The sequence below is a fragment of the Zonotrichia leucophrys genome, chromosome 10 (genome assembly GCF_028769735.1).
Source record: "Zonotrichia leucophrys gambelii isolate GWCS_2022_RI chromosome 10, RI_Zleu_2.0, whole genome shotgun sequence".
NCBI classification, from domain to species: Eukaryota; Metazoa; Chordata; class Aves; order Passeriformes; family Passerellidae; genus Zonotrichia; species Zonotrichia leucophrys.
The window spans coordinates 10,470,800-10,496,286 of NC_088180.1; the positions used below are offsets into that span (position 1 = coordinate 10,470,800).

The 25,487-nt window shown below is 40.6% G+C and overlaps 1 protein-coding gene across 5 annotated transcripts; it reads left to right on the forward strand.

Annotated features, from left to right (window-relative positions):
• Positions 1 to 2,841: 2,841 nt before the first annotated feature.
• GABPB1 (GA binding protein transcription factor subunit beta 1) lies at positions 2,842 to 22,850 on the forward strand. Of its 5 annotated transcripts, none has more exons than XM_064722590.1 (9): positions 2,842 to 2,882; positions 9,514 to 9,621; positions 10,425 to 10,592; positions 11,054 to 11,248; positions 12,345 to 12,456; positions 12,837 to 12,950; positions 14,595 to 14,780; positions 16,076 to 16,191; positions 21,073 to 22,850. In XM_064722590.1, the coding sequence occupies exons 2-9, from the start codon at positions 9,514 to 9,516 to the stop codon at positions 21,223 to 21,225; spliced, it is 1,152 nt and encodes a 383-aa protein (XP_064578660.1). In that variant the 5' UTR covers positions 2,842 to 2,882; the 3' UTR covers positions 21,226 to 22,850. The 5 variants fall into 5 exon arrangements, with proteins under 5 accessions (XP_064578660.1, XP_064578657.1, XP_064578661.1 ...); XM_064722587.1 differs by lacking the exon at positions 2,842 to 2,882 and adding an exon at positions 2,990 to 3,120; XM_064722591.1 differs by lacking the exon at positions 2,842 to 2,882 and adding an exon at positions 3,053 to 3,184.
• Positions 22,851 to 25,487: the final 2,637 nt, after the last annotated feature.

Here is a 25,487-nt window from a genome sequence, read left to right on the forward strand (position 1 = left end):
TTACACAAATGGAGAAGATGCTCTATGCTGCCACAATCCTGACCTGTCCCCTAACTGTGTTGGAGGGTGAGGGGATTCAACAGCTACATTTCAACCTGGGACTCAGTTTTGCCAATGGAAGTGTCTTGTGAGCTGGAGCAGTTTGCATCAGTGACTTTAGAAAACAGGGAGGTCTTGGAGCCTAAACAGGGAAGTTTAGAAAACATGGAGATGCCTGTCTCCATGTTCCAAAATACTTCTGATCCCTTGCCCAGGAAGTTGAATTATATCACAGCCCCTAGCACAGCAACGTTGGTTGGTACTGGCCACATGAAAGGCACAGACAATTTATCTTTGCAGGGTGTGTGAGTGATCAGGCATGTGAAAGGTTCTGGGAGCAATGAGAACAGTGATATGTCTCCTTTATTGTGCAGAAAGGTGAATACCAAAGTAAGTCAATAGATTCCAATAGCTCTAAGCTGAACTGAGTATCAATAACACCATGCTCTTGTAAGTGCCTTTTTCAGACCTGCTCTATGTGTTTTAGCCAGGGTGGGTGATGCCAAAAAGTTATGACAAGATGGAAGGAGTGAGTCCACTGATGCCAGAGCTTGGGATGTGTACAAATTCATGTTGACTCTCATACTCACTGCTGTCCAAATTGGACTCAGAGAACCCTTTTATTGTTTCTCTTATATGAAAAAATTCCATGATACAGTCTTTGGTTTTACTTGTATGGGCACACCCCAGCCATATATAGAAAAGTGGGGAGGAGCTGCCTATGCAATTAGCTTTACCCCACTCCAGAGCTTGTTAAAACATGCTAATAATGTTGATTAAGTTATAACATGCTGTGGTTGCCTCAGGTTAGAACACATTTCCCTATCAGCATGTATGTTCTTGTGTAGCAGTATTAAATAAATAAAGAAATTAATTTTAGTAGAAATTGGTGTGCTTTTTAGTAGAAATTGGTGCGCTTTTTAGTAGAATGTATTAGATTTTTAGCTAAAAAAACATTTACATTTTCTAAAGCAGGGTAAAATAGAAACCATGCTTTACAGATTTGAAAGATGTTCTGACTGCCTACATCAGACATCCAATGTCTCTCTCTTACAATGGAGTTTTGGTGAATGCCTTAAAAACCTCGACATGATTATTTTGGGATCATAATAATGAACTGATACACAGTGCTAATGGACTAAATGCAGACTGCATTGTTCACCTCCATGAGAGATTGTCATTAATATGGGAAAGCTTGGCTTTTCTGTAGCACTGCTGCTAACACCACAGTCTTCCTGTTTTGTTGGCACACGCCTGTGAGGACATTGTAACATTTTCTGTGTCTACCGCTACTGCATAAATGAAAGCCATGACACCAAAGCCAACATGACACCCTAAATCCTTGTTGAGAGACACAGACACTTGTCAGAATGAAAGAGAAGTGTGCTGAAGGTTGGATTCAAGGGTTCCATGCCCTGGGTGACCAGTGGCAGCCCCGAGGTGCTTGGATTTGTTCTCTAGTGCCGCCTTCTGGCTGAGCACGCCCAGAAAAACCAGTCCACAGGTGACAGGAAGAAATGGTTACTGCTTGGAATAATGTTATTTGTATTTTGTACAAAGCTGCATTAGGTAGGTCAAAGGCAAATAATAATGGCTCTGTAAACAGCATTATAACAGGTATTCCTCTAATTATCTCGTGGGTATTATAATCTCCAAAATAACAGGCTGGAATTTTGTCATTGGTATGTTTTCCTGAAGGATGACGATTCTGAGATCCATGCTTCACAGTAGCAGATGTATGACTTGGAACAGCTTTGGGGAGAATGTGAGCACAACCATTGTGCATTGTTGAAGCAAAACTGGGAGAGAAATGTTTCGAGGCCTGAGCTGTCAGGTTCAGTATGAGCCTGGGACTGAGGGCCAGAGCCCTCTGAGAGAGCAGCAACAACCGAAGGCTATTTTGGAGCTGTCATCCTATCAAGTCCTATTTCTATGACCCCTAAGTGGAGCTTCCTCTGTATTTGCAACTGGTGAGGCCACACCTTCAATACTGAATCCAGTTCTTAGACCCTTAATTTAAGGACATTTTGGGGCTGTAAGCAGGTCCAGAGAAAGGCAATGAAGCTGGTAAGGGACCTGGAACACAAATTCTGTGAGGAGTAGCTGAGGGAGTGGGGGTTCGGTCTGGAGGAGGCTCAAGTGTGACTTTATGCTCTCTACAACTCCCAGATCAGAGGCTGTGGCCATGTGGAGGGAGTTGGTCTCTCTCAGGTAACCATCGCAAGAACAGGAGGATAGAGTTTGGAGTTCCACCAGAGAAGGTTTAGGTTGGACATTAGGAATTTCTCCACAGACAGGGTGATTAGACATTGGAATGGGGATGTGATGGAGTCACCGTCCCTGGGGGTGTTGGAAGGAAAGACCGGACCTGGCACTCAGTGGCTTTAAGCTGACATAGTGGTGTTGGGTCACACGTTGGACTCATGATCTCTGAGGCCTTCTCCAACCGATTTGACTCCGTGATTATCTCCACAGCTCTGCCTCACACAGGCAAGGCAGGCAAGTCCATACTCAGAGATTGTACCCTCGCCTGGGAGCACAAGCAGAGCTCCAGTAGCCACGAGGCGGGAAACGCAAGCTCCACCATCCTGTGCAACAGAGTAACCCGGGACAGCGACCCCTGCCCTTATTTCATAAGCTGCCTCTAGGGAGGCCACCCGGGCCCGCCGAGAGCACGGGGCCCGACCCTGCCCCCGCCGGGCGGGAAGCGGAACGGAACATGGCGGGGCCCCTCCATCCCGCGCTTCCCCGCCTTTCCCCGCGGCGGCGCGCATGCGCGCTGTGCGGCGGTGAGGCCGTATCCCTCCGCGCGCCCCTTTTCCCTCGATGTCTGTGTTAATAAGGTAATTCCCGCGCCCATGGTAAGTGCCGGGCGCCCCTCCGGGCCCGCCCGGGGCGCCCCGCGCCGCCTCGCGCCCGCCCGCGCGCCCGCGGCGGGGCAGAGCCGCGCGGAGCCGCGCCACTCCCCTCCGCCCGCCGTGTCCCTCCGCCGGGTGCGGCGCGGACTCTCGTGTGGGGCTCTCGGCCTGCGGAGCCCCGGGTCGGTGCGGCGGCGGCGGCGGCGGCCGGGCCGGCAGCACGGTAAGGGCCCGTCTCCGCGCCCCGTCTCTCCCTCACCCCCCCCGGGCCGGCCAAGCTTTTCCAGGTCAGTCTGCGCCTTTGTATAGGGCCCTGTTACCGGATGTGGAAGTTGATCTCTTCGCTGGTAAAAAATAATTCCACTTCCCCCGGAACCCGGCGCCGCGGCTCCCTCCGCAGCGCCCAGCCCAGCCAGGATTTCCTGTCGGGGAGAGCGGGCGGCCGGCCGGCCTTCCGGGGACCCCGCCGCGCGGGGGGCGCGGGCGGCGCGCTGGGCCCCGGCGGCGGCCTGGGCGGCCCGCGGGGCGCGGGCGAGCGCGACGCGCCCGGCGAGGGACCCGGGAGCTGCGGGGCAGAGCGGGGCCGGGCTGGTCCCGCGGGTTTCTCCGGCGGGCAGCGCGGTGCGGGCCGCGTGGGCACGGTCCCGAGCCCCGCGGGGGCCGGGGGGGCCGGCGGGGCCGCGGCCCGGGCTCCTGAGGCGGCGGGGCTGCGTGCGCGAGCTTGGCGCCAAAGGTGCCCTGGGGAGAGGCGGCTCGGGCGGGAAGGGAGCGGCTTCCCCTCCGCAGTGCCCCTCGCCCGGAGTCTGTAACTCTTGCTTTGGACTCTTAATAAAGCGTACTATGGGAGCATAACAGTGGGATACGATGAGTTAGTGCGGATTGTCGTTTTTTTTGTTCTGATTTCCCCAAATAGTCGAAGTAGTTTCCGTTGGTGGGACGCTGGTGGCACGTCGGTGAAATCCCCTGTAGGAAGTCGTCTGTGGTAGTTCTCAAGGCATTTGTGTATTTTCCTTTGACCTGCTTGCTAAGGTGGCTTTGATTTAACGGCGAATGCTTCATAGTAGCGTTAAATGTGCTCACAGTTGTGAATGCATACCCTGTAGTTCTTCAGCCTATTTTAAGTTACTCGTTACTTCTGAAGTATTAGTAAGACTGTGCAGCTAGCTGAGTTTTGTACATACAAGTATTTGCAAGGGAACATAACTGTGCCATGTAAGTAAGGTTAAGAGTATATGTGCAGATCAGCATACTCTAAATAGAGACTTGTTCATGACCTACTTTTTTTGCTGAAAACACTTTGTTTTCTAGTTGGATTTTTTTTAGGCCTGTGTGCCAGACAGAAACTGTCGAGGAAGATTCCTCATGATAAAATGGATGTTGTTGGTAGGAGGTGGATGATTTTGATTTGATGGTGTTTTCAAGCTTAATCAACCTGAGACATTCTCCTAAGGCTGTGGTACAGTTCAAAGGCTACATCACAAGCCCTTGGATTCTTCATATCAATCACAGCTGCTGCAAATTAACCTTTTTGGTATCTAGTGCCAAATTTATTTGTGAAAACTGTAGGTTGTTGGCAGTGCCAATCCAAATCTTGGTGCCAGTGTTCACCCTTGTTGCATAACACTCTTTAGATGTTACAGATCATGGCCAAATCTGTGCTCTCCTATGTGAAAAAAGATGTAGAAAAGTCTTTTTTTTATTTGAGTTATTTGAGTTCTTTGCTGATTGGTGCTTAAGTTAATGTGTGAGCCTAATAGGAGGACAGACCTGCATTACTAACAGGCCTGGCTGTCTTTGCCACTAAGCTATTCAACAATGTTTGCTTTTCTCAGATCAGGTATTTTTCATCTGATGCATGTGTGACATGAAGGTCATGTTGCTGTTCAAGCAGACTAGAGAGAATTTAATTACAAGTAAAACAGTCAGAGGAAAGCAGAAAGCACTGGAATTAAAGCTGACTGCAATTAACATATTAGTGTAATTTTCACTGTCATGATAGCAGTGTGGATAGTCTAAGTCTATGATATCTATATCAATATTTGAAGTATTGCTTGTGAAATCATTATCAAAAGATGTTTGATTCATGTAGGAAACAGGAACTTTTTGAGTTTGTAAGTTGCTATAATCACTGATAATTGGTAATGTACATTAAAGTGATATCAAAGTGTTCATGAGGTTAACTACTCTATGCTGAACTTCAAAATATTACTGACCTTGGTATGGACAGGCACATAAAATTAGCTAGAAATGGCCATTCTGAATTTCTAGCAATACTGTGAGATGTTGAAATCAGTAGGGTGGTAGCATTTTTGAAGGTCGGGTCTGGGCAAGCAGGTTAAATTGGTTTTTTCTTCAGTAGTGGGAAGAAAAAGACATTCTCAAAGGGTGTTATTTTCCCAGATGTAATGGATGTGAGAGATGATGGGTCTCCAGCCATCTTCTCAGTGCAATTCTGCCATCTGTCACTTGAGCAGGGAAAAGTGTTTAATGAGCCTTTAATGGAACTTGGTGATTTCAAGCCCTTATCAGAGACACTGTGTTGATTCAGGTACCTGTGATCAGCTGCACTGCTGCTGTCCATGCTCCTCCGGAGGAAGGGTGTCCCTTTCAGGGGTGCACCTGGGGACAGACACTGGGCTGGGAGACCTCCATGCTGCCAGATGTTCTGCAGCAGCTGGTCTGGGCCTGTTGATCTTGACCAGCTGATGCTCAGCACTCAGGAGCAGGTCTGGGCTCCTGGGGGCAGGACACCACCCTGAGAGACGCTGCAACATTTGGAGCCAAACTTGATTTTGATTTGGGCTGCAGTCTCTGCTGCTCTGTTGTCTGTAGACTGTGGTGTGGTAGCCAGGCATCCCAAGCTGCCAGGTTTTAGCTCCACTTGCTTCCCACAGAGCCTGTTTCACACACAGTTCCACCTAAACCCCTGTTGAGTGCTATTCTACACCCTTCTGGTAACAGTGTCATCTTTATTGAGTGTATAAAAACCTAAATCTAAGATGGATGCAAAAAAGTAGTATCATTTTCCTTTGAACATAAGTAAAATAGCAATAATAATTTGATGTTATTTTTAATTACCAGCTAATTGTGGCATCTGGCTAATGAGACTGTGCAGAATACATTGCAGTAATGTGGAAGTTCAGGAGTTGATTAAATCAGAGAAGTCTAAACCCAGCAGAAGCTCTTCCCTATTTACTCACTTGTAGACAAAACCCTCTCTTCACACATTTGTGTAGGAGCTCTTAGAAGTCTGAAAACATTATCACATTGCCATAAGAGTAACTCCAACAGTCTCAAGTCTTTATTTCAGAGCCAGTGATGCTTTTATTCTCCAAAAAAGTCCTCATGCAAAGTGTTACACAGCTGTCATGCTAGCAGAGCTTGATGGAAATGACACAGTGAAGAGAGCCCTCAAACACTGTTCAGCAGAGTTGATTTTAGCTCTGTGGAGTAGCAGCAGACTGCTCTTTGAAATAGCAATCTCATTTCAATTTTAAATGTATTATTGTATCTTGCTTGTGATAGTATCACTGCACTATTGTAGAGTTGCTGAGCCATCTTGAGAGAGCAGCTGGAAGGGTTTGGTGGGATGGGAGGCTGGGGCTCTGCACACCCTTCTCACTCTGTCCAGGACTGTGGGTGAGTGTAGGGGAGGTTGGATGTTGTCACTGGGGGGTTTCTTACAGTGCCAGTCCTTGGGATGGGCTGCCAAGTGGAAATCAGCCTTGGGTTGACAACTCTTCAGAAATTTTGTGAGTGCTAGTTAAAAGTGATTGGTTCAAAGTGATTAAACGTGCATGAGTTTTGTTGGAAATGCCTCTTTGTTTGCTGCTGTTAGTGCATTAGTGGTGTGCAAAGGGATTTTTATTATTTTAGTTGAACAGTGGAATTTTGTGAGTTTTTTTCTTTTTTCCACTAGATGGCCCAAGCACGCTTCCAAGTACCCCATGAGAACTGAAACTTGATTCATTTCTCTTCTAACTGAAGTAAAAACTCTACATTGAGAGGCACATACCAACCTGTGTGATGCTTTGTGTTTGTTTAAAATACAAACACCTATCAACCAAGAGAGTGTTGGTCAATGGAAGGAATATGCAGTAATGAAAGGTTATTTTTTCCTTGATTAGAGCATTTTTTATCAAAGCTGTTTAGTCTTGTGTTGAGAAGAGAACTGGTGTGCTTTCATTGACTGCTCCACAGTAATTCAGGGAGTTCAGGGATCCGAAGTTTGTCCCTAACATCTCCTGGGACTGAGACTGGTATTTTGCAGGTCACCATAATTGATATTTTTTGGGGGGTGGCTCGAGTTTTGCTGCACAGGATTTTCATAACAGCTCTGCAGTTCATTTCAGTAGTGTATAGATGTGGGCAGTGGGTTCTGCATAGGCTGCTAAATGTACAGGCTAATTTAATTCAGTTTAACAGACATGAAGTGTAACTTGTTATCATGAGTATCTTTTTGGTCAGTGGAGGAAGATGGATATACCCTGAAGGCAGCTCCCCCCCTCCATGGGGGTGGTTGGACACTGGAATGAGGCTGAAGTGGTGGGATGTTCATCCTTAGAGAGACATTCAGAACTCAACAGGACTGAGCCCTATTAATATCCAGCTCTGGCTGGGATATTGAGCTACATAATCTTGACAGGTCTCCTTCAGCCTTAATTATTCAGCAATTCCAAAATGGGATTTTATTAGTTCCTTTGCTCTACTGCTGTTTAAACCAAAAATAAAAGGAAAATGAATAGTTGTGTTTCTGAGCAAGTTGTAACCTCAGTAACTCCCAGCTTGCCTTTGCTTCTGAGGGCCTTGATGTGGTGGTGTTAGACCACCAGAAAAAGGATGTCTGTCTGTGAGTGTACTTTTCCTCCTTGACTTGCAATCCCCACTGGGGAAAAAAAAGCCGTTTAAAGGGAGTGCTCTATTGCTTCATTTCACTGCTGCACTTGCCAAGTGCCAGCTCTTGCCTTATGTTTGGTATTATTACTTCTAGTGTCCCTTTTTAACAGGTATGACAGATTTTTTCTTACTCCATTTCTTAGGATATTTCCTAGGTTTTCTCTTCTGCTCCTTTCCTGTATGGGAAAGAGACAGCTGTTGTCCCTTCCTCTGCATCTGACTGTATTCCTTTTTTCCTTCCTTTTCCCATTGTTAGTATTTGTCCTGTCCCATCACCTTCCTGCTTCTCTTCCCTTTTCTGGCTGGAGACAAATCAGTGTGTTCACATGTACCAGAAGGATGGGCATAAATGGAGTATTTTGGTGGCAGGAATATTGCTGCCTGCAGTCAGTTCTGCAGACAGAGGTCATCTGCCCTAGTTCACAGCCCTGCTGATCTGTGTTCAGTACTGCTTGTGCAGTATTTTGGTCTCCTTTCTAGTTTCTTCCAAAGTCAACAGCTTTCAGTTTATTGAGCAATGTGCCAGTTGAGCCAGGAACAGAGAAATTTCTAAAGATACTGTTTTTGTGATAGATTTGTATGTTTAATGGGATTTCTTTCCTGGACTGATACACTCTTCACTTTGTGCAGGACATTGGCTGCATGGCCTCACAACTGCTGTTATTAGTAATACAGGCTTAACTTTGTTTGTGACTGGAAACTGATGAAAGCAATTCCATTTTTAACATCCTGGTAGTAGAAAACATAGCTATAGGAATACTAAAATGTTAGTAGTAGTAGCAGTAGTATTTTTTGGTTAGTAGCATAAGTTATGGTTTAGTTCTAATATTTTACCAGAGAAATTTAATAACAAGTATGAAATGGGGCAATTTAAAAAAGTTGTGTTTCTAGCAAATCTTTGATGCAACAGAAACAGGTGTAATTTGTCTGCATATATTATTGCAAGTATTATATGGAACCTTGGTGTGAAAGGGATGTTATCCAATCGTGATGTGAAGGTTTTTCAGCTAGTGTCTCAGTCAGGTCTCAAAACTTTGCACTTCACATGGTTTTAGTAACTGTAGTTAAAGCAGGCAGTAATATTTGTTTTCAGGCAAGGGTTTTATTTCAGGTACCTGTTGTATGTAGGACAATAATGTGCTTATTGTGTAGTTTTGCATCTAGGGATACAGAAATTAAATTTTAGGGTGAACAAAAATAGTGGTGGACAAGATGTCAGAAAGGTGCTGTGTTTCATACCTATCTCAGTGCATTTACATAGTGGTACCCCCTAAATACATGTAGGCATTTTGGATAAGTGGATTTAGTGCCTTTGGGTGCATGACACAGCAGCCAAGATGTAGAACTGTGTGAAAGCTGGACCAAGCTGCAGAAGGTTGCAGTATCAGGTGAGAGCTTTGAAACTGCCTTCTGCTATAAGAAATGTTCATCCAGTTCAGTTTAAATTTTGTTTAACTTTACAGCTGCAGTGGTTACAGCATTGTCATACTGAAATCTTCAGAATAATATCAGTTCTGTTTGGCTGGCAAAAGTAATTCTAAAATCAAAGTGCTTTTTGCAATCAATAGAGCTTGTTCTCATGGCTAAAATACCAACTCCGGTTTCTGAACTTTTCAGAGTAGTTCAGAAATAATAATTTAAAAAAAAGGCAACATGTATATATTTAAAATAGTGTTAATGTTATTATTTTGTCTTTATATTCCTTTATGTTCTTCACTAGATGTCACTAGTAGATTTGGGAAAGAAACTTTTAGAAGCTGCACGAGCAGGTCAAGATGATGAAGTTCGCATTTTGATGGCAAATGGAGCACCTTTCACCACAGACTGGGTAATGACAACTTTTCCAGTGGAGAAAGTAAATCTTACTTTGCTCACCTGAAGAAGGAAATACTATTCTTACAATTCAGCATTTATATTACAGTTCTTCTTGGAATTCTGCATTCTCATCATCTAGTCTCTAATTCAAAATTAAACATGTCTGTTTCTTCATATGTCCTCCTACTGATTTTAGTAACAGACTGTGAGTGAGCTCATTGTGGTGACTTTCAAGATGAGCTTTGGAATGGTTAATGAGGAAAAGCAGCAATCATCCTCCTCATTACTGTGTTTATACACTTAGTGTAGTAAGAGGTCTGAATGATGAAAACAGTCCTAACTACCTAATATGTGCAGCTGAGAGTTTCCTGACATAGGGATACTGAGTTGTCTTTTGGGTGTGCTGATTTTTGAATAGGTTGTAGAGAGAGGTCAGGTACCCAAAATTCCTAGGGTGTTTACAAGCTCTTAAGAGCCTTAATCTGCTTAGTGACCTAACTTCCAAATTAACTCTGTTTTGAGCAGGAGGTTGGACTTAATTGACTTCCAAAGGTCCCTGCTGACCAACCCTAAAAATGGAGTTAGACCCCTTGAAATGTTACAAAAAGGCAGAAAAAACAGAGTAAAAAGAAAGCAACAACAAACTTCTATCCCCCATTCATATTCTGTAAAAGCCTCAACATCTTCTCTTCTTGAGACTACAAGGGGAAATGGTTTTGTAATGGCAGCTTGACACCTGGGTTTGGTATCTTGAGAGTAAGAAGAAATGCTTTGTTCTGCCATCTGTTAGAGCTGCATGTTTTGTGTTCATTACAGCTGGGAACATCTCCACTTCATCTAGCAGCACAGTATGGACATTACTCCACCACAGAGGTGTTGCTGCGGGCAGGAGTGAGTCGGGATGCCAGAACCAAAGTGGACAGAACTCCATTACATATGGCAGCATCAGAAGGCCATGCCAGCATCGTAGAAGTCTTACTTAAGGTACAAACTGCTGAAACAGGTCTGAAGTGGGGTTATTGCAATGGTTTATGATCAGATATTTGCAATTAATATGGTCGTGAAACCAGCATTGAAATTACATGAATAGTTAAACTGTGTGCATTGGGAGCTTTGTTTTCCAATTACACTGTAATTTATTTTACATTAAAATCATCATGATTTCAGGTGAATTATTTACTGCTGTTTCAAAATAAGAATACTCCCTAATTTGATGTTGTGTTTAGTAATAGATTTTAGAAGTAACATGTACTTTAGAGAATCTGTAATTCTTTTGAAATAAATAATGTATTTAGTAGATAGATTGAATTACTTAAAAAAATGTAATTGTAAGATAGCAGGGCATTCCTCATGGAGAAAAACAATTTAGGGCTTCATTCTGTGACCAGCATTATTTAATTGAGCTATTTGTAATGACATAATTTATGCAATGATCTTGTTTGTAGCATGGTGCTGATGTCAATGCCAAGGACATGCTCAAAATGACTGCACTTCACTGGGCTACTGAACATCACCACCAAGAAGTTGTAGAACTCTTGATAAAGTATGGAGCAGATGTTCATGCTCAGAGTAAATTTTGCAAAACGGCATTAGATATTGCAGTAGACAATGGAAATGAAGACATTGCAGAAATATTACAGGTAACTTTTAATTCCTCATGTTAAGGGAACTTGCAGCAAAGTACTTGATTACCCATGTCATAAACTCAGCTTTTACTGTAGCAGCTATGACACCATCTATTGATAATGCCACACTCCAGTCTAGTTCAATACATGAAATGAGATTAATGGTAGTAAACATTACTTGGTCAAAGAACATTTTCACCACCTACAAAGTCAAGGATAAGTATTCTTTATTTTCTTAAGTATGAGTGATGTAATACACAGAGGTAGGTGGACTCCTTAAAGTTGAGGTGTAAAAAAACCCTCCCTTCTCTGACAGTTTATTCTGACTATCCCCTAGTATTCAGTTAGCTTCATATATGGATAATAATTTCCTAGTTGGAGTTCAGACAGGACAGAAGAGATGCCAATTTTTCCAGAATTAGAAAAGCTAAGATTGAATTGTTGGAGAATTGATTTTAATAGATAATTCCATGGAAATGTGTGCTCCTTGTTCAATAGTGTTGTTAAAAGCAAACTAAGTGATAAATCTTACTGAGAAAGAATGCAAAGCAAATGAAAAATATCCACGGTATGAATTAGGCCAGTGTATAAATCTGTAACCTCCCTGTGTCTTTAAATGTCTGAACTTCTGGTGTGTTCCTTTAGCCTCCTCCTGACTGCAGAAAGGGTGGAGTAAACAGAAGTTAGTGATAATTCATAGAAAGACACAAAGACTGCCACGTCCATTTCGTGGCAATTGCAGAGCTGTCAGAGTAGCTTTCCATGACATGTATCTGCCCCAGCAGTCTTGGTTCTTCACACTTCTCTTTTAGATAAGTGAGCTTGCATATCTGCAGAAGAGCCTTGTCCTCATTGTTTACATAACTGGTAGGGAGAAGTAGTGGTGTGTTGTTAAACTCTTTCACTCCAACAGATTTTCTATCTTTAGATTTCAACAAAAAAAAAGTTTCTTATGCACTTGGAGATAGGACACGATGTATGTGTATTGCAGGGGTGCAGTGAGGGAGCTCCTCCTTGTTTGTGTGAAGCATGCAAGGACTGTAGCTGTTACACAAGGCAGCAGCTCCTGTGTAGCTGCAGTGGGGATGATGTTGTTCCCTTTGTGTCCCAGATTGCAATGCAGAACCAGATCAATACGAACCCCGAGAGTCCGGACACGGTGACGATACACGCAGCCACGCCGCAGTTCATCATCGGGCCTGGAGGGGTGGTCAACCTGACAGGTCTGGTATCTTCTGCACATCCATCCAATAGAACAGCTCTTTAGGTGCCTAAAGGATAGCTGTGGGATTTTATACTTTCACTGATTTTCACCTTTTAGTGGAAAGGTGTGAGGAAAAACAGTGCTAAGAAGAGTTGCCATATTCCTCGTCAGTGGTTTTTGTGTGTTGTAAATATGTACATACCTAAAACAATGATCTTCACAGGCATAAATTGTCAGAAATTCTATTTGCTTAACAAACCTCACTTCAGAATAGCACTTTGGTTCAGCAGAATGCTGCTGAAAATGGAGTGTGTGCTAGAAGCTTCAGTGCAATAAAAATAGAAAAAGGGACTTTGCTGGTTTTAAATTTATCAGCTAATTTTTTTTTCATCCTTCTAGATGAAACAGGAGTGTCTGCTGTACAGTTTGGAAATTCATCAACATCAGTATTAGCTACGTTGGCAGCTTTGGCAGAAGCATCAGCTCCACTGTCTAATTCTTCAGAAACACCAGGTTAGAAAGCTAAGTCATTTAAACTCATTTAATGAATTTAAAATACATAACTTCAAGTTTCTGTCAGCTCGTGAAGTAGTGCAGTAAATAATGATTCTATGGCTATAGATAAGGAAGGAGAGCAAGGAAGGAATAATGACTATTTTTTGGGGGGCTATTTTTTCTTTTTATACAGAATAGCTTCTTTTTAGACAAAATCTTCCTTTTCTTTCAAGATTTTGAAGAAGTTCTAGCCATGTTTCCTTCCAGAACTAAAACCCAACACTGAGTTTGACACTGAAAGATCAGAGCTGTTTGCCACAGCACCTCAATTGGCACTTCCAATTGAGACTTTTTTGTGACAGTGGCCTTTTCTTACTGCTGAGCCTGTACTTAGAAGCCAAATCAAGTTCAATACAACACCACTTATTCATGTGGGAGTTGCTGTTTTGGTTTCCTGAATAAACACTCTGTGAATATTTAAGCAGTGTTATAGGACAGTAATCTCTAAACATAAAGATCTTCAGAAGACAATGTCTGCAATCATTATTTCAATTACAGAGTGATTTTTCTGTGTATGTTACATTGTAATTAACTTAAAAGATGAAAGCTTCAGAGTTTTATCTACCTTCTGTCATCTTGAACATCACAACACAGTCTATAGGGTTTTAATTTCATCTCTGCAGATAGAGAACATTCTAATGTCTGTTATCTAAATCAAAGGCTTTGCTTTTACCATGACAAATTGAAAATAAAATACAGAGCTAGTGTTCTTGAGTTTCCCTGATTGTGGTACCACTGGTTTTGCTCTTTGCCTCAGCATCCTGTTGGATGGTAGCACAGCACCCCATTTGCAGCATAGAGTGCAAGCTGGGCTGTGTGCTGTAGCTCTGAATGCAGGCTTTCCTTGTCCTGCCTTGATTTGTAGAAGTGATACAGAGCTGTGAGAGTTCACTGCTTTATACTCATTATTGAGTCATGAATTTCAAATAGTTGAGCTGGATTTTTTCACTTTCACCTGTAAAATTATATACATACAAGGTTTATTTTACTTCTTAAGCTTTATCTTTCTTCTTCGAAGGTGTAAAAATGTCAGCTCTGCAGAACTTTTCCTTTAGTCTTGTTTCATACTTTGTATAAGAAATAAAGTTGTTTGAAGTACTCATGGGGTGCAGACAAAACTTAAGATTCTCTAGGGGTCCTTTAGTCTTGTAGACCATTATATTAATAGAGAAATCTAAGCTGGGTCCTGACATACAGTGGCAAGGCATTGGTTCAAGGTAGTATTACAAGTTAATTTCATTCTGCTATTAGTATAACTTAGTCCAGCTTGTGTACAATGCAGAAGTTCATTGTGTTGTTAAAAGCAGCTGCTGTTCTTGCTGACCTGTTAACACTGACCCCAAAGCATCAATTTTGAGTGGGGTATATCAATATTATTGTATTGAGCAAGGATGGTGTTGCATGTAAATGTCAAAATGTGAGTGCTTTATGTTGGCCTGATAAAAGACTCTATTTAAAATATAATACATAGTAAAGTATTCATCAGAGGGTCAAGTTATGAAAGCCATGGAATAAATGTTTCTTTAGCTGTACCAAAATGCATTTGAAGTCATAAAATTTCATTTATAAATTGACTTAATTCCTTTACTAATCTGTTGCTAGTTGTGGCCACAGAAGAAGTTGTGACTGCAGAATCTGTGGATGGGGCCATTCAGCAGGTGGTCAGTTCTGGAGGGCAGCAGGTTATTACCATAGTTACAGATGGCATTCAGCTGGGCAACCTGCATTCCATTCCAACCAGTGGCATAGGGCAGCCCATCATTGTCACCATGCCAGATGGGCAGCAAGGTGAGTGCACACTTGTATGATTCCAGCTTGAGGAACTGTTTTAGCTGTAATAATAACAGTAATAATAATGACTTTTTAGGTGCAAATAGCCTGGACCATTTTGTGTACATCTATGAATTCTTAAATTAAAGAAGGCTGAGACATAAACCTCTGCAGTTCAGTGGGTTAACATGTCAGCTGAGCCTCAGCTTTAGGAGACAGAGTAGAAGAGTTACTAAACTGTGGAGAAAACATGGGACATTTAAGATTGCTTTGCCTTCACTAAGTTTGATTTTTGCAAACTTGTTACAGAAATTAAATGATGGAGTAAAACAAAAACCTGCCTAATTCTTACACTGTTGCATTGCTGGAAGTACCGTGGGGAGGTGAGGCTTGGATTTGGAAATCTGATGCATGAAGCAATGTCTGCAGGCTCCATGGAGTGTTGGTACACTGACACACTGACCTGACAAATGTCAGCTCTTACAGCCTGAAGTTTAGAGCAGCACTGGCAGAACCAGTGAAGCCAGAGTGACACAACTTTGGTTTTGGGCCATATGTACTGCTAGTGTGCTAAGTCCTTTTTTGTGATGTGTATGCTTTGGGTGGTTTCTTTTAAAGACCCCTGGCATTATTTAGATAAAAATGATCCCTTCTCTGGTTTCCTCATGAGGACTCCCAGTGTGAAGCTTGAAGAGTTGTACACAGGAGGCAAATGATTTGGTTCACAGTTTGCCTGAGCTAGTACACCTTGTTATCATTATGAGTGAGTGGCTGTAGATGGCAACTGAGGTGACAGTTACATTTATTTGTCAGATGGCTGTGTGAGGAATTAGAGTATGATTTCACTGAGAACCCTGATTTTCTTATTCGTGGCTAATAACTACTGGATTATAACTACTGGATTTTTAGGTTACTTAATGTATATTAAAACAAAAGCAAGATTTGTATTTAGTATTTATTCAAGAAATATTATATAAATGGTCTTCTATAGAAGTTAGAGTTGACAGGCTGGTGACTCAGCTGCAGTTCTCTGCCATGTCTGTTTACTCAGAAAAATGGCAGTGTTATTCCAGAGCTAATTACTGTAGGCTTTAATAATGAGGAATTTTAAAGTTCTTAAGTAGCATACAAGCAACTAAAGTTTTTAGTAGATTTTCACTGATCTTATTGTGCACTTTATTATACAGATGTGTTTTCACAAGCAAAAGTATTTGTATTTTTGCTGTTAATAAAATTACTTAAATAATAAAAGTTTTATGTAGTGCAAATATTATTGGAAATAAATGTATTTACATGTACAAATGCATTTTCAGTGCTAACAGTTCCAGCAACAGACATTGCTGAAGAAACTGTAATAAGTGAAGAACCGCCAGTGAAGAGACAGTGCATTGAGATTGTTGAAAATCGTGTGGAGTCTGCAGAAATAGAAGTAAGGAGTATATTACGTGATCTGTGTTGAACAGTGTTCAGGACTGAGATCTGGTTATGGATTTTGTATTGTTCAGGAGGTTAATTTTTGTGTTACCACAGAATGAAGTGTGTGAAACGTTCAACTTGTTCAGTCTCTCCTGTAACTGAAACTCATCTTTTACAAAGTTGTTGTAAAAAGAAAATAGGAGGGCTGTTTGCTTGATCCTGTGGTCATGCATGTAAAAATGACACTTGTTTAGGTATGTGAGAACATTTTTTTTGTTTTTCTTGAAGATCACTAGCTGGTTTTTCAAACTGGGTGCTGATACGTTATCGAGTGACTTGACTCTTTCCGCTAGGAGTGAATGAGAGCGCTGTGCCCTCATCCTTCTGTTACAGCCACATGCTTCTGATTGGGAGATCATTTTTAGCAATGTTTCCTTTCCATTCATGGTATCTAGATAACTGTTGATGGAAGTGTGAAACAGTAAGATTCTGTGTTTGTTAATTTTTATCTGTGTGGTGTCCCCCACCTTTTTTTTAAATTCTGAAGCAGTTTATTATTACACAACTTTGCACCATCTGTTTTTTTTTAAACTATACTGCAAAAGACCTAAGAATGTTGAGAGCTCTTTCCTTTTTATATGACAAATGGTTCAGTTTAAAATTGTAGCTTTTTTTATACTAGCCACAAAAGGTCAACCATCTCATTCCTTTTCCGGTTACTTCTAACTGTGCTGACCAGTTTTGGTCAAAAGTTTATGAAAATTGCTGTCTGCTTTGACTAGACTGTAAGTTCTCATTTTGTCAACTCCATGATATTTCATTTATCCAAGGTTGTATTCTCCAACTTCTGTTCATATTATCAAATTGTGCCTAATTGAATACTTTTTGTTGTACAGTATGTGCTATATGTTATCCATGTCTAATAACAATAATTACCACCCCTCATCATTTACTTTCCATGTCCCTAAGTTGTTGCATCAAATACTTTTGGCCTTTGCAGCTTTGTGGTCATTACAGATTATCCTGACAGTTGAAATTTTCTTGCTGCATTTTTTAAAATGTATGACTGTTAAAATAAAAGCATTTCTTTTGTTCACACTTCTAAAAATCTGCCTGAATTATTCATAAAGGAAATTACATTTCCTTAAGCTTTTTAGTAATTTTGTTAAATTAATTTTTAAAAAATCCAGATTGGTTAAGGGATAAATTGATGTGTTCTTAAGTACAGATAATTGGTATAAAAATACCAATAATTCTTTTTAAGGGAATTACCAGTTTTATTTATATATGCTAAACATATTTCTCAAATATTGAAAGAAGTAGATTTACATGAGTTACTTGGTCTTTTACTTTTAAGTGGAAGTTTTGATGACTTTCTTGTCCTTGCCTGTACAACTGGAAATGCACATACAGACCTCTGCCTGTGTGTGAAGGCCTTGTGGTGGTTCACAGGGGTGTACTGCTACTAAAGAAGTGCACACAAAATTGATTCACTTAAAATTTCTTCATCACAGACAGTAGTAGATATTTAAATTTGGAGTGGGACCCTTCCCCTCATTAAAGTATTTAAAAAAAAATTTTAGAATGTGGAAATACAAAAAATGTTTGTTTTCTTTGCCTCACTCTAATTCATTCCTTGATTTTATTATGAAGGTTGATTCAAGGCTGAATGCTTTTTTCAGCTGTTTTAAGTTCATAGTGTGTGAACAGTTTACTGTAGTTGTAGAGCTTTTGTAGTTGAAAATCCTCTCATCCATGTGAGGTGACAAACTTTCCTGTGAAAGTATTGTGGAACAACTAAAGCTGTAGTGGTGTTTTTAAATTTTCTATTCTGGGTCTGTTAAGTTAAAACATTTCAGCTCATTTTGTAGATTGACAGCAATTTTTCCTAAGCAGTTTGATATTTTAAACATGGGATGGCAGCAAAAAAACCCTGTCACACAGATACTCTGTTTTTCATTTTCATGCATAATTCATTAACATACATTGATCTTTATTTTCATTCTTTAATTTGACTGTTTCTCCCATGTTCCATGTTTGAAAGGTGACATGCATTAGAACCAGGAGAATAATTTGATTAGACTAAAAAATAATCATAATTGTAAACTAATTATATTCATGGATTCATATCCTGTGTCTTTGTGTTGTTTAAAAGAGTGGTTGATTATTTTAGTTATAGGTATTCCTGTTGTCGATGAAAAGTTACATGTATGAAGAAAATTCCCTGGTAAAATGGAAGATTTCTTTAGAGCACTGAGCATCCTCTAATTTGATTTTTATCTGAGTAGATGATATAAAAGGACTCCAGATCTTTAGAACACTTCTGGTTGTGTTCTGAAGAATGTCCCAAGAACGCTTTCTGGGTTTGATTAAATTGGTAGATGAGATACAGTCCTCCTCCCTAGATGTCAAAGATTTGACCATTAGTCCACATAGTTATTTTGCCCCAAATTTTCAGAAGATGCCTTTTTTGTTTGGGAAACCATTGTAGCTGCGACAGTAGTTTATTGTTGTTATGTTATTTTCTCTCCAGGAATCCCTTTGCTTTTGCTGCAAGCTACCCACTTTGGTTGCACTCTTAATTCATCTTTTTTTGGGAAACTGTTAAATGTGTAAAACCTCACCCATGTTAGCTGTGTAACCCTCCTGCACATGCAGTGTTCATCAATAGGGTTTTCATTCTGCCCATGCCTTGAGTGTTATTTTTTTCCTATCCATTTTCCTACCATGTTTGCTAATGTGCTGTACACTTTTGGTATCCCCAAGTTTAGTTATTCTCTCATGCGAAATATCTCAAATGTTGTGCAGGGGAACCTCCCCACCCCCAAATGTTTGCAGTGTGCCCTCACTCCACAGCAGTGATTCCATCCCCAAATGTTTGCAGTGTGCCCTCACTCCACAGCAGTGATTCCACCCCCAAATGTTTGCACACATTCCATAGCAGGGATAGCCCCTTGCTGTTTGTAATGCACCACAGGACTTCTTGCCAGTGAACTACCAATGGTTCCTATTTCTCTGCAGGCCAGCAGATAGAGCAGCTTTGCTTTTTGACAGTATTAGGTTTTTGATGGTTTTTGAGACCAATTCATGGGATAGATAATGCCCAGCTCAGATCCTCCCAGCCTTCAAAAAGGAAAGGCTGCTTTCCAGATGTGGAAGGATCAACTGTTTTGACTAATTCACTGGGATTGTCTTGTAGCTCTGCTCAGCAAGGCTCTAATCCATGAGGCTGTTTTACATAAGCTGTTGGTCCCCTCATACTACAGACAGAACTTGTGGCTGGGCTGCTGCTGGAGGATCATTGGTGTGTTTCAGATCCTCTGAGGTGTAGGCTCTGCTGTTCATTTGGCATCTGCCATGTTAGTTGCTACATGAACATCCTTAAAGTTGCCTTAAAAGCAGAATCCAAATTTTCAGAGGTGGAAGCTGAACTTCCTTTTCAAATAAGTAGGCAAAATCAGATGAGCTCTCATTTTATCAGCATATACTCCAAATGAAGCAAACCCTAGCCTGCTGCCTTCGGCTCTTGAAACCCATTTGAAAATCAAGTTGCACTTACTGCAGTTTGTTCTGTGTTCTAGCTAATCTCTTTATAACCTGTTAATATCATCTCCTTCACCTGTTGGTTTTGCTGTTAGCAGTGATCTGACCACTTCTGTCACTGTATTTAAGCACATTCAGCTGACATGTGACTGTGACAAGTACTGAGAACAGGAGCAAGCAGAAGGGAGGCAGAGTATTTTTCTGTTTTTCTTACCATGAGAATATGTGAGTGAAGAAGAATAGGGATGCTCTTAGGGGAGTGTGGGGGGCTGAAACTTCTGACAACTGTTAGAGGTATTGAATGGGAATGTGATATTGAACTGCTGGGAATATAGTGAAAAGAGGACTTGCTTTCACTGGACCTTGGTTTTTTGATAAGTTGTTTCTCTGGGAGCAGGCTTGTTTCTCTGGCAACATTCCTTACTGTTCCTACTTAACTACAGTGGAAAGAATGATTTTTTAAATCCAATACTACCTTACTCATAAAAGTATGATGCACTTCAATGAAATGGTATTTGATTGAATATTTGATCAAAACAAAACTATTTCCTAAGCAAATTGCTTTTTCAATTGGGCTCAGAGAAAATCAGACAAAATGACAGTCAGTACCTACATCACTGAGAGATGGAAATGCATTCTCCTCAGTTCCTAAGGCAGCTTCAGAGGATGTGGCATTTCCCCTGTCATTTTGCTTGGAAACCATTTTATATCCACCCTCAGCAAACTTGTATGCAGGATTTTTGCAGCGACTTAAGGATTTCTTTACTAGCTGCTTTTAAAAGGAAAAAAAGCTTATCTGACTAATTGCCTGTTAATTGATAAAGATACAGTGTCCTTGGGGATGTGGTTAGACCTCTGGATTGCAGAGTCAATCCCTGTTTGGAAACAGTTAAGTTTATGCTTTGGTCAGTGGGCAGCTGACACTCTCCAGTGCAGATGGCTGATAGGTAGCAGCTTGTCATTTTTACTGTTTGATTAGATATACAACAGCAAGGGACAAGCCTGTTAGATTGGATGATTGGGGAAATGTTCATATATTCTGTTAGTATTTAATCACCACACTTCTGCTTTTTTCATTTAGCTCTTTTTTGGTGAAGATTTGCATGGTACCTTTGCAGCTCAGTAGACTGGGGTTTGGTGTCTCCACAGCCCTGTGTGGGGAGTTGGCTGCTTGATAATTGGGGTCTAATTTGCACAGCAGCATTTACAGGTTTGCCCGAGTAAGAACTGAACTGAACAGCTTCTCCATGATACCCTAACACTTGAACTGCATGTAAAGGAAAAGTATTTGCCATTTTAGCTTGTATTTGATACTTCTTTGACAAAATATTGCTGGTTCTGTTTCTAATAGGAAAGAGAAACTCTTCAGAAACAGCTGGATGAGGCAAACAGAGAAGCACAAAAATATCGTCAGCAGCTTCTAAAGAAGGAACAAGAAGCAGAGGCCTATCGGCAGAAGTTAGAGGCAATGAACCGCCTCCAGACTAATAAAGAAGCTGTTTAATAAAAAATGAACACACTGCAAAGCCTGTTACTTTCAAAAACCTGCAGTACAATCTTGAACTGTACACTATATAGGTACAGCCATGGGATTTCATGATAGAGAAGATGCTACAAGTTGATAACTGGACTTAAGCCGTGAGCTCTGATTGATTTCTTGTAACATAAAAACTCTGAATTTAGAAATTGTGAAAAGTATTTAAAATTAAATACTGTAAATAGTTGGTTTTTTTACAGTTTCAAAATGAGTTGATAAATCTTTTTGAAGGGATCCAGAAACATGAAAAGCCAATGTTTTTGTGAAATTTTTGATTTTAGTATGAATCTAACTTCTGAAAAACAGAACAGTTTTAAGGGTGATGTTGATTTAAGCTGACAATTTGAAATTTGATTATGTGACAAAATTAATTAACAGTTATTTCTACATGATAACAGCTCAACTTCTCTGAATAAGACATTTCCAGGTGGAAATCTTTGTACAGCTTTAAGTAGTTGTCTCAGATTCTCTGAAAACCATTTTTGGTTTTTTTTTTTATTTTAGGTGGTGAAATTTTTATATTTAATTTCAGATATATCCAAGTAGATTTACATGTATATGAAGCTAATATTTTTTAAACTTTTCAGTTTGTACATATGCTGCATGTTTTTATAATTTCTACACATACATCTTGCATAGGTATTTTTCAGCAAAGATGAGAAAAATTATGAGAAAAATGTTTAGCCTATAGGTCATTTGAAGTAAGCTAGCAGCCAGTTTTATTGTGGATGGTATATTTCTTGGAAGAATGTAATTTGTAATTAAGGAGAACAAAAAAGTATTTTAATTTACATATTAAGAGGCAAAATTTGGTAGTGGAGGCGTCAAAACTTCACTTTGTGTGTCTTATGATTTTCCTGTACAAACATTTTAAAGTTCAGTAATGAATAGAAAGGAATGTCTCCACTGGAACACAAATAGTAGCTATTTTAGACTGTCCCTGTTGGTCTCTCTTCCCCAATAGCCTTGAAATGACTTCAGTGATACATTTTTTTAACGGACTTTTGCATTTTAATTACGCAATTGGATGAGTAATTTTTTTTATGTTGTAGTGATGCTCTTCCTAGCCAGCATCATTGTTCCTCACTGTGATACTGTGTTTGTGTGTGTCTGTGCAGTGATCTATTATGCTTAAAATTTATATGGCACGTTACATCTTCAGAGCATTGTAAAATCTTTTAAAGAACCCTTACTGCTCTGCCTGAGGCAGGTAAGTGAGTGTTACTGTCTCAATTTTTAACTGGTTTAAGTGCAACATGAGGGAGTTAAATGACTGGCTTACCACCACGTGAACCTGTGGTCACCTGGGAATGGATCTCAGGAGTTCCTGGCTTCTAGTCCTGTGCTTAGACTGAGCTGCCTTAAGATTGTTCAGTGCTGTGTTACATTAAATTTTTGAACTACTGTGCAGATCCGTTTTTTGTAAGATAAAACTCTTTGTGCTTTGCTTTGTTGTTCCATGTTCACTGCTTTTATGGAATTGTTTATATAAACTTAAGCAAAATGTCTGGTTTATCTATACTGTACACGGAAGAATTACCCTTAAAACTGTACTCTGGCCTACTTTTTCTATTTTACAATTAAATATCTTTTCCACATATATAAAGTGTAGAATCAGTTCAATTGGTTTGTGTGTGAATGAGAAGGTCAAAGCTGTTCTGTATTAGACATCTGGAAAAACATGAAAAAACAGTTTTGGGTATAAAATGGCTTTAAATGGTAGGAGGGAGGAATGGGAAAAGAATTGCATTGTACCATACAAAACTTTGTCAAACCGGTCAAAATCTGACTTGGGTTTATAGATTTGGCATTTAGGAAAAATTCTAAATATATTTGTATTCTAATATGTTTGGTAAATTTGATTTTGATTGGCAAATTCAAACTAAAAATAATCAAAAGATAGAAATGGGAAATCTATGGTGATGAGTTTTAGAAGAATTGTTTTCAAGGACATGTTAGTACTAGGACTTGAAGCAAATCTTGTGCAGTGGTTAACTGCAAATTGCTCTATTTTAGGGATTGTTTCAGGAACTATCCATTATGTCATTAGCAGATTGAGGAACCAGTTAACCAAGGGAAATGTGCTGCTTAGGCATTGCTGCAGTGAATTATGTTGTGATGAAAATTATATTTGTGTCCTCACATCCCGCAAATTTAACAACAGTGTAATCTCAGTGATTTCTTAATAATGATAAGAGTGGCACTGTTTGAGTGGTGATAGTGGCAACATCCAAGTGGAGAGTTTCCCACGGTTGTGAGAGCAGATGTTGGCAGCAAACAATGAAATGAACCTTTTCTATTCATTCTGTTTCCTGTGAGCAAATATTCTATTCCTCATTATCCATAACAAAACCCTTCTGAGTGCAGTGTAGCTATAACAAAACCTTATTTATCACCAGCAGTATTTACCTTGCCTGTAATCCATTATCAGCTATTTTATTTTAGTTCTGAACAGGACCTGCTGTTTGTTCTCTTCTGCACAGAACAGGAGATGAACCCAATGAAGCCATCACCTGTGAGCTCAAGTGTAGGGTATATGTTACATGAAATATTTCTTATATAGTTTAGCTCTGAAAACATTGTTAAAAATATTGTTCCTTATTTGCTGTTCCAAATTAAAAATATAAATGTAATTAGCTACCATCTGTTTCTTTGAAAGATATTTCAAAGAAATTAATCACTTGTAATGAGCTAAAATCAGGTGTTTTGAGAACTTTGAGCTCATTTTGAGTTGGTCCTTTGCTTGATGCCTGTCCCTTCTTAGCTTGTTCCCCTGTATGGGATCATTTACAGTGCAGCCAAGAGATGTTCATAAATTCCCATTAAGCATGTTGACAGCTTGGTACTTTTGTCCTAATGTTTCCAGAGCAATATGAGATAAACCAAATGAACATAGTAGTTTTTTGCACTTTTCTCAATGCCTTTTTATCAATTTGGGTTTTTTTGTTTCAGTACATTAATCTGATGTGTGTGTGTCAGAGCATCTTTCTCATATCTATAAAACAGTTCCTTCTCAAGTATCTCTTTGCAGCAGAAGCTAGAAAAGGTTCCACACTGTTCTGTAGACAGTGTGTGTGAGAACAATGTAAAAACTTTCTAGAACTATGTAAGTGGTTGTGCTGCATTACAGTACCTGGGGCAGAGAATCAAAGCTGCTCTGGCAGCCAGTTCTCTCCTGTGACAGAGCAGCAAAACTGCTGGGAGGTGTCAGACACAGGGTCCAGCCTGGCATCCTGTCTCCAGCAGTGCCAGCCCCAGGCAGGAGCCTAAAGAATGGCAAGAATTTATTGTATGGGAAATAATTTCCCTTTCTGGTGCTTAATCCACAAGTCCTCCCTCTTGTCTTTTCCCAGAGCTGCCTGGTGCAGTGTGGAGCAAGTGAAGATGGATAAGGATTCAACATTGAGTAGTGTCAAAGACTGTGCTGCCACAGAGAGGTCAGGCTGTGTTTTCAGGTCCTAAAACTGGAACAAGAGGCAATCTATAAGGCTGTTCTTTCAAACTGAGAATGATCCAAGTGGAGGACTTGGAGGAATTCTGGAGAGACAAGACTAAATCCCAGTGCTTATGCATGTCATACAGGAGTAGGGAAAGCACAGTGAGGGAAGAGGTGCCTTTTCCCCGCTCAGTGGTCTAAGGTGCTACCCTTGGAGGAACATCACCCTGCTCAGTGTAACCTGCTCTGCTCTCATCTGAAGGGCAGGACATCCACAGAGGATTGCTGCTGCTTCACATTGTGCTTCTGGAACTGGCAAGGGCTGTGAAGCCTTTCCTTTTAGCAGCATGGACTGACAGCATAAGGACTGAACACTTGTGGGGATGTAGGTATATCCTCTTTTTGGGGAAAAAAGAGTTCTCAAAACAATTCTTAGGAAAAGTTCCTGTCTCCCATATCAAATCTGTTCTGTGCTGGTACCTTGTTTTCATGGCTACTGCTAGCGCAGTAGCCAGGTGTGCTGGTCTAATATCTGCTAGCTTTTATTTGGTTTTGAAAGCTCTTGAACTTTTTCTTTCCCACAAGTCTTATGTTAATATGCCTTGTATTCATGTCATGGATTACTGTGAGACTTCTAAAAAATTGATTGAAAATGGGAAAGTGCAGAGGCAGCTCCTCTTAGTGATACACTATCTTACACATCAAAAGAGCACAGATGAGAACATGAGAGATTGTAAAAACCCTCAGCTGGGAGGAGTTAGATAAACACTCACCAATGACCTGCCTGTTAAAC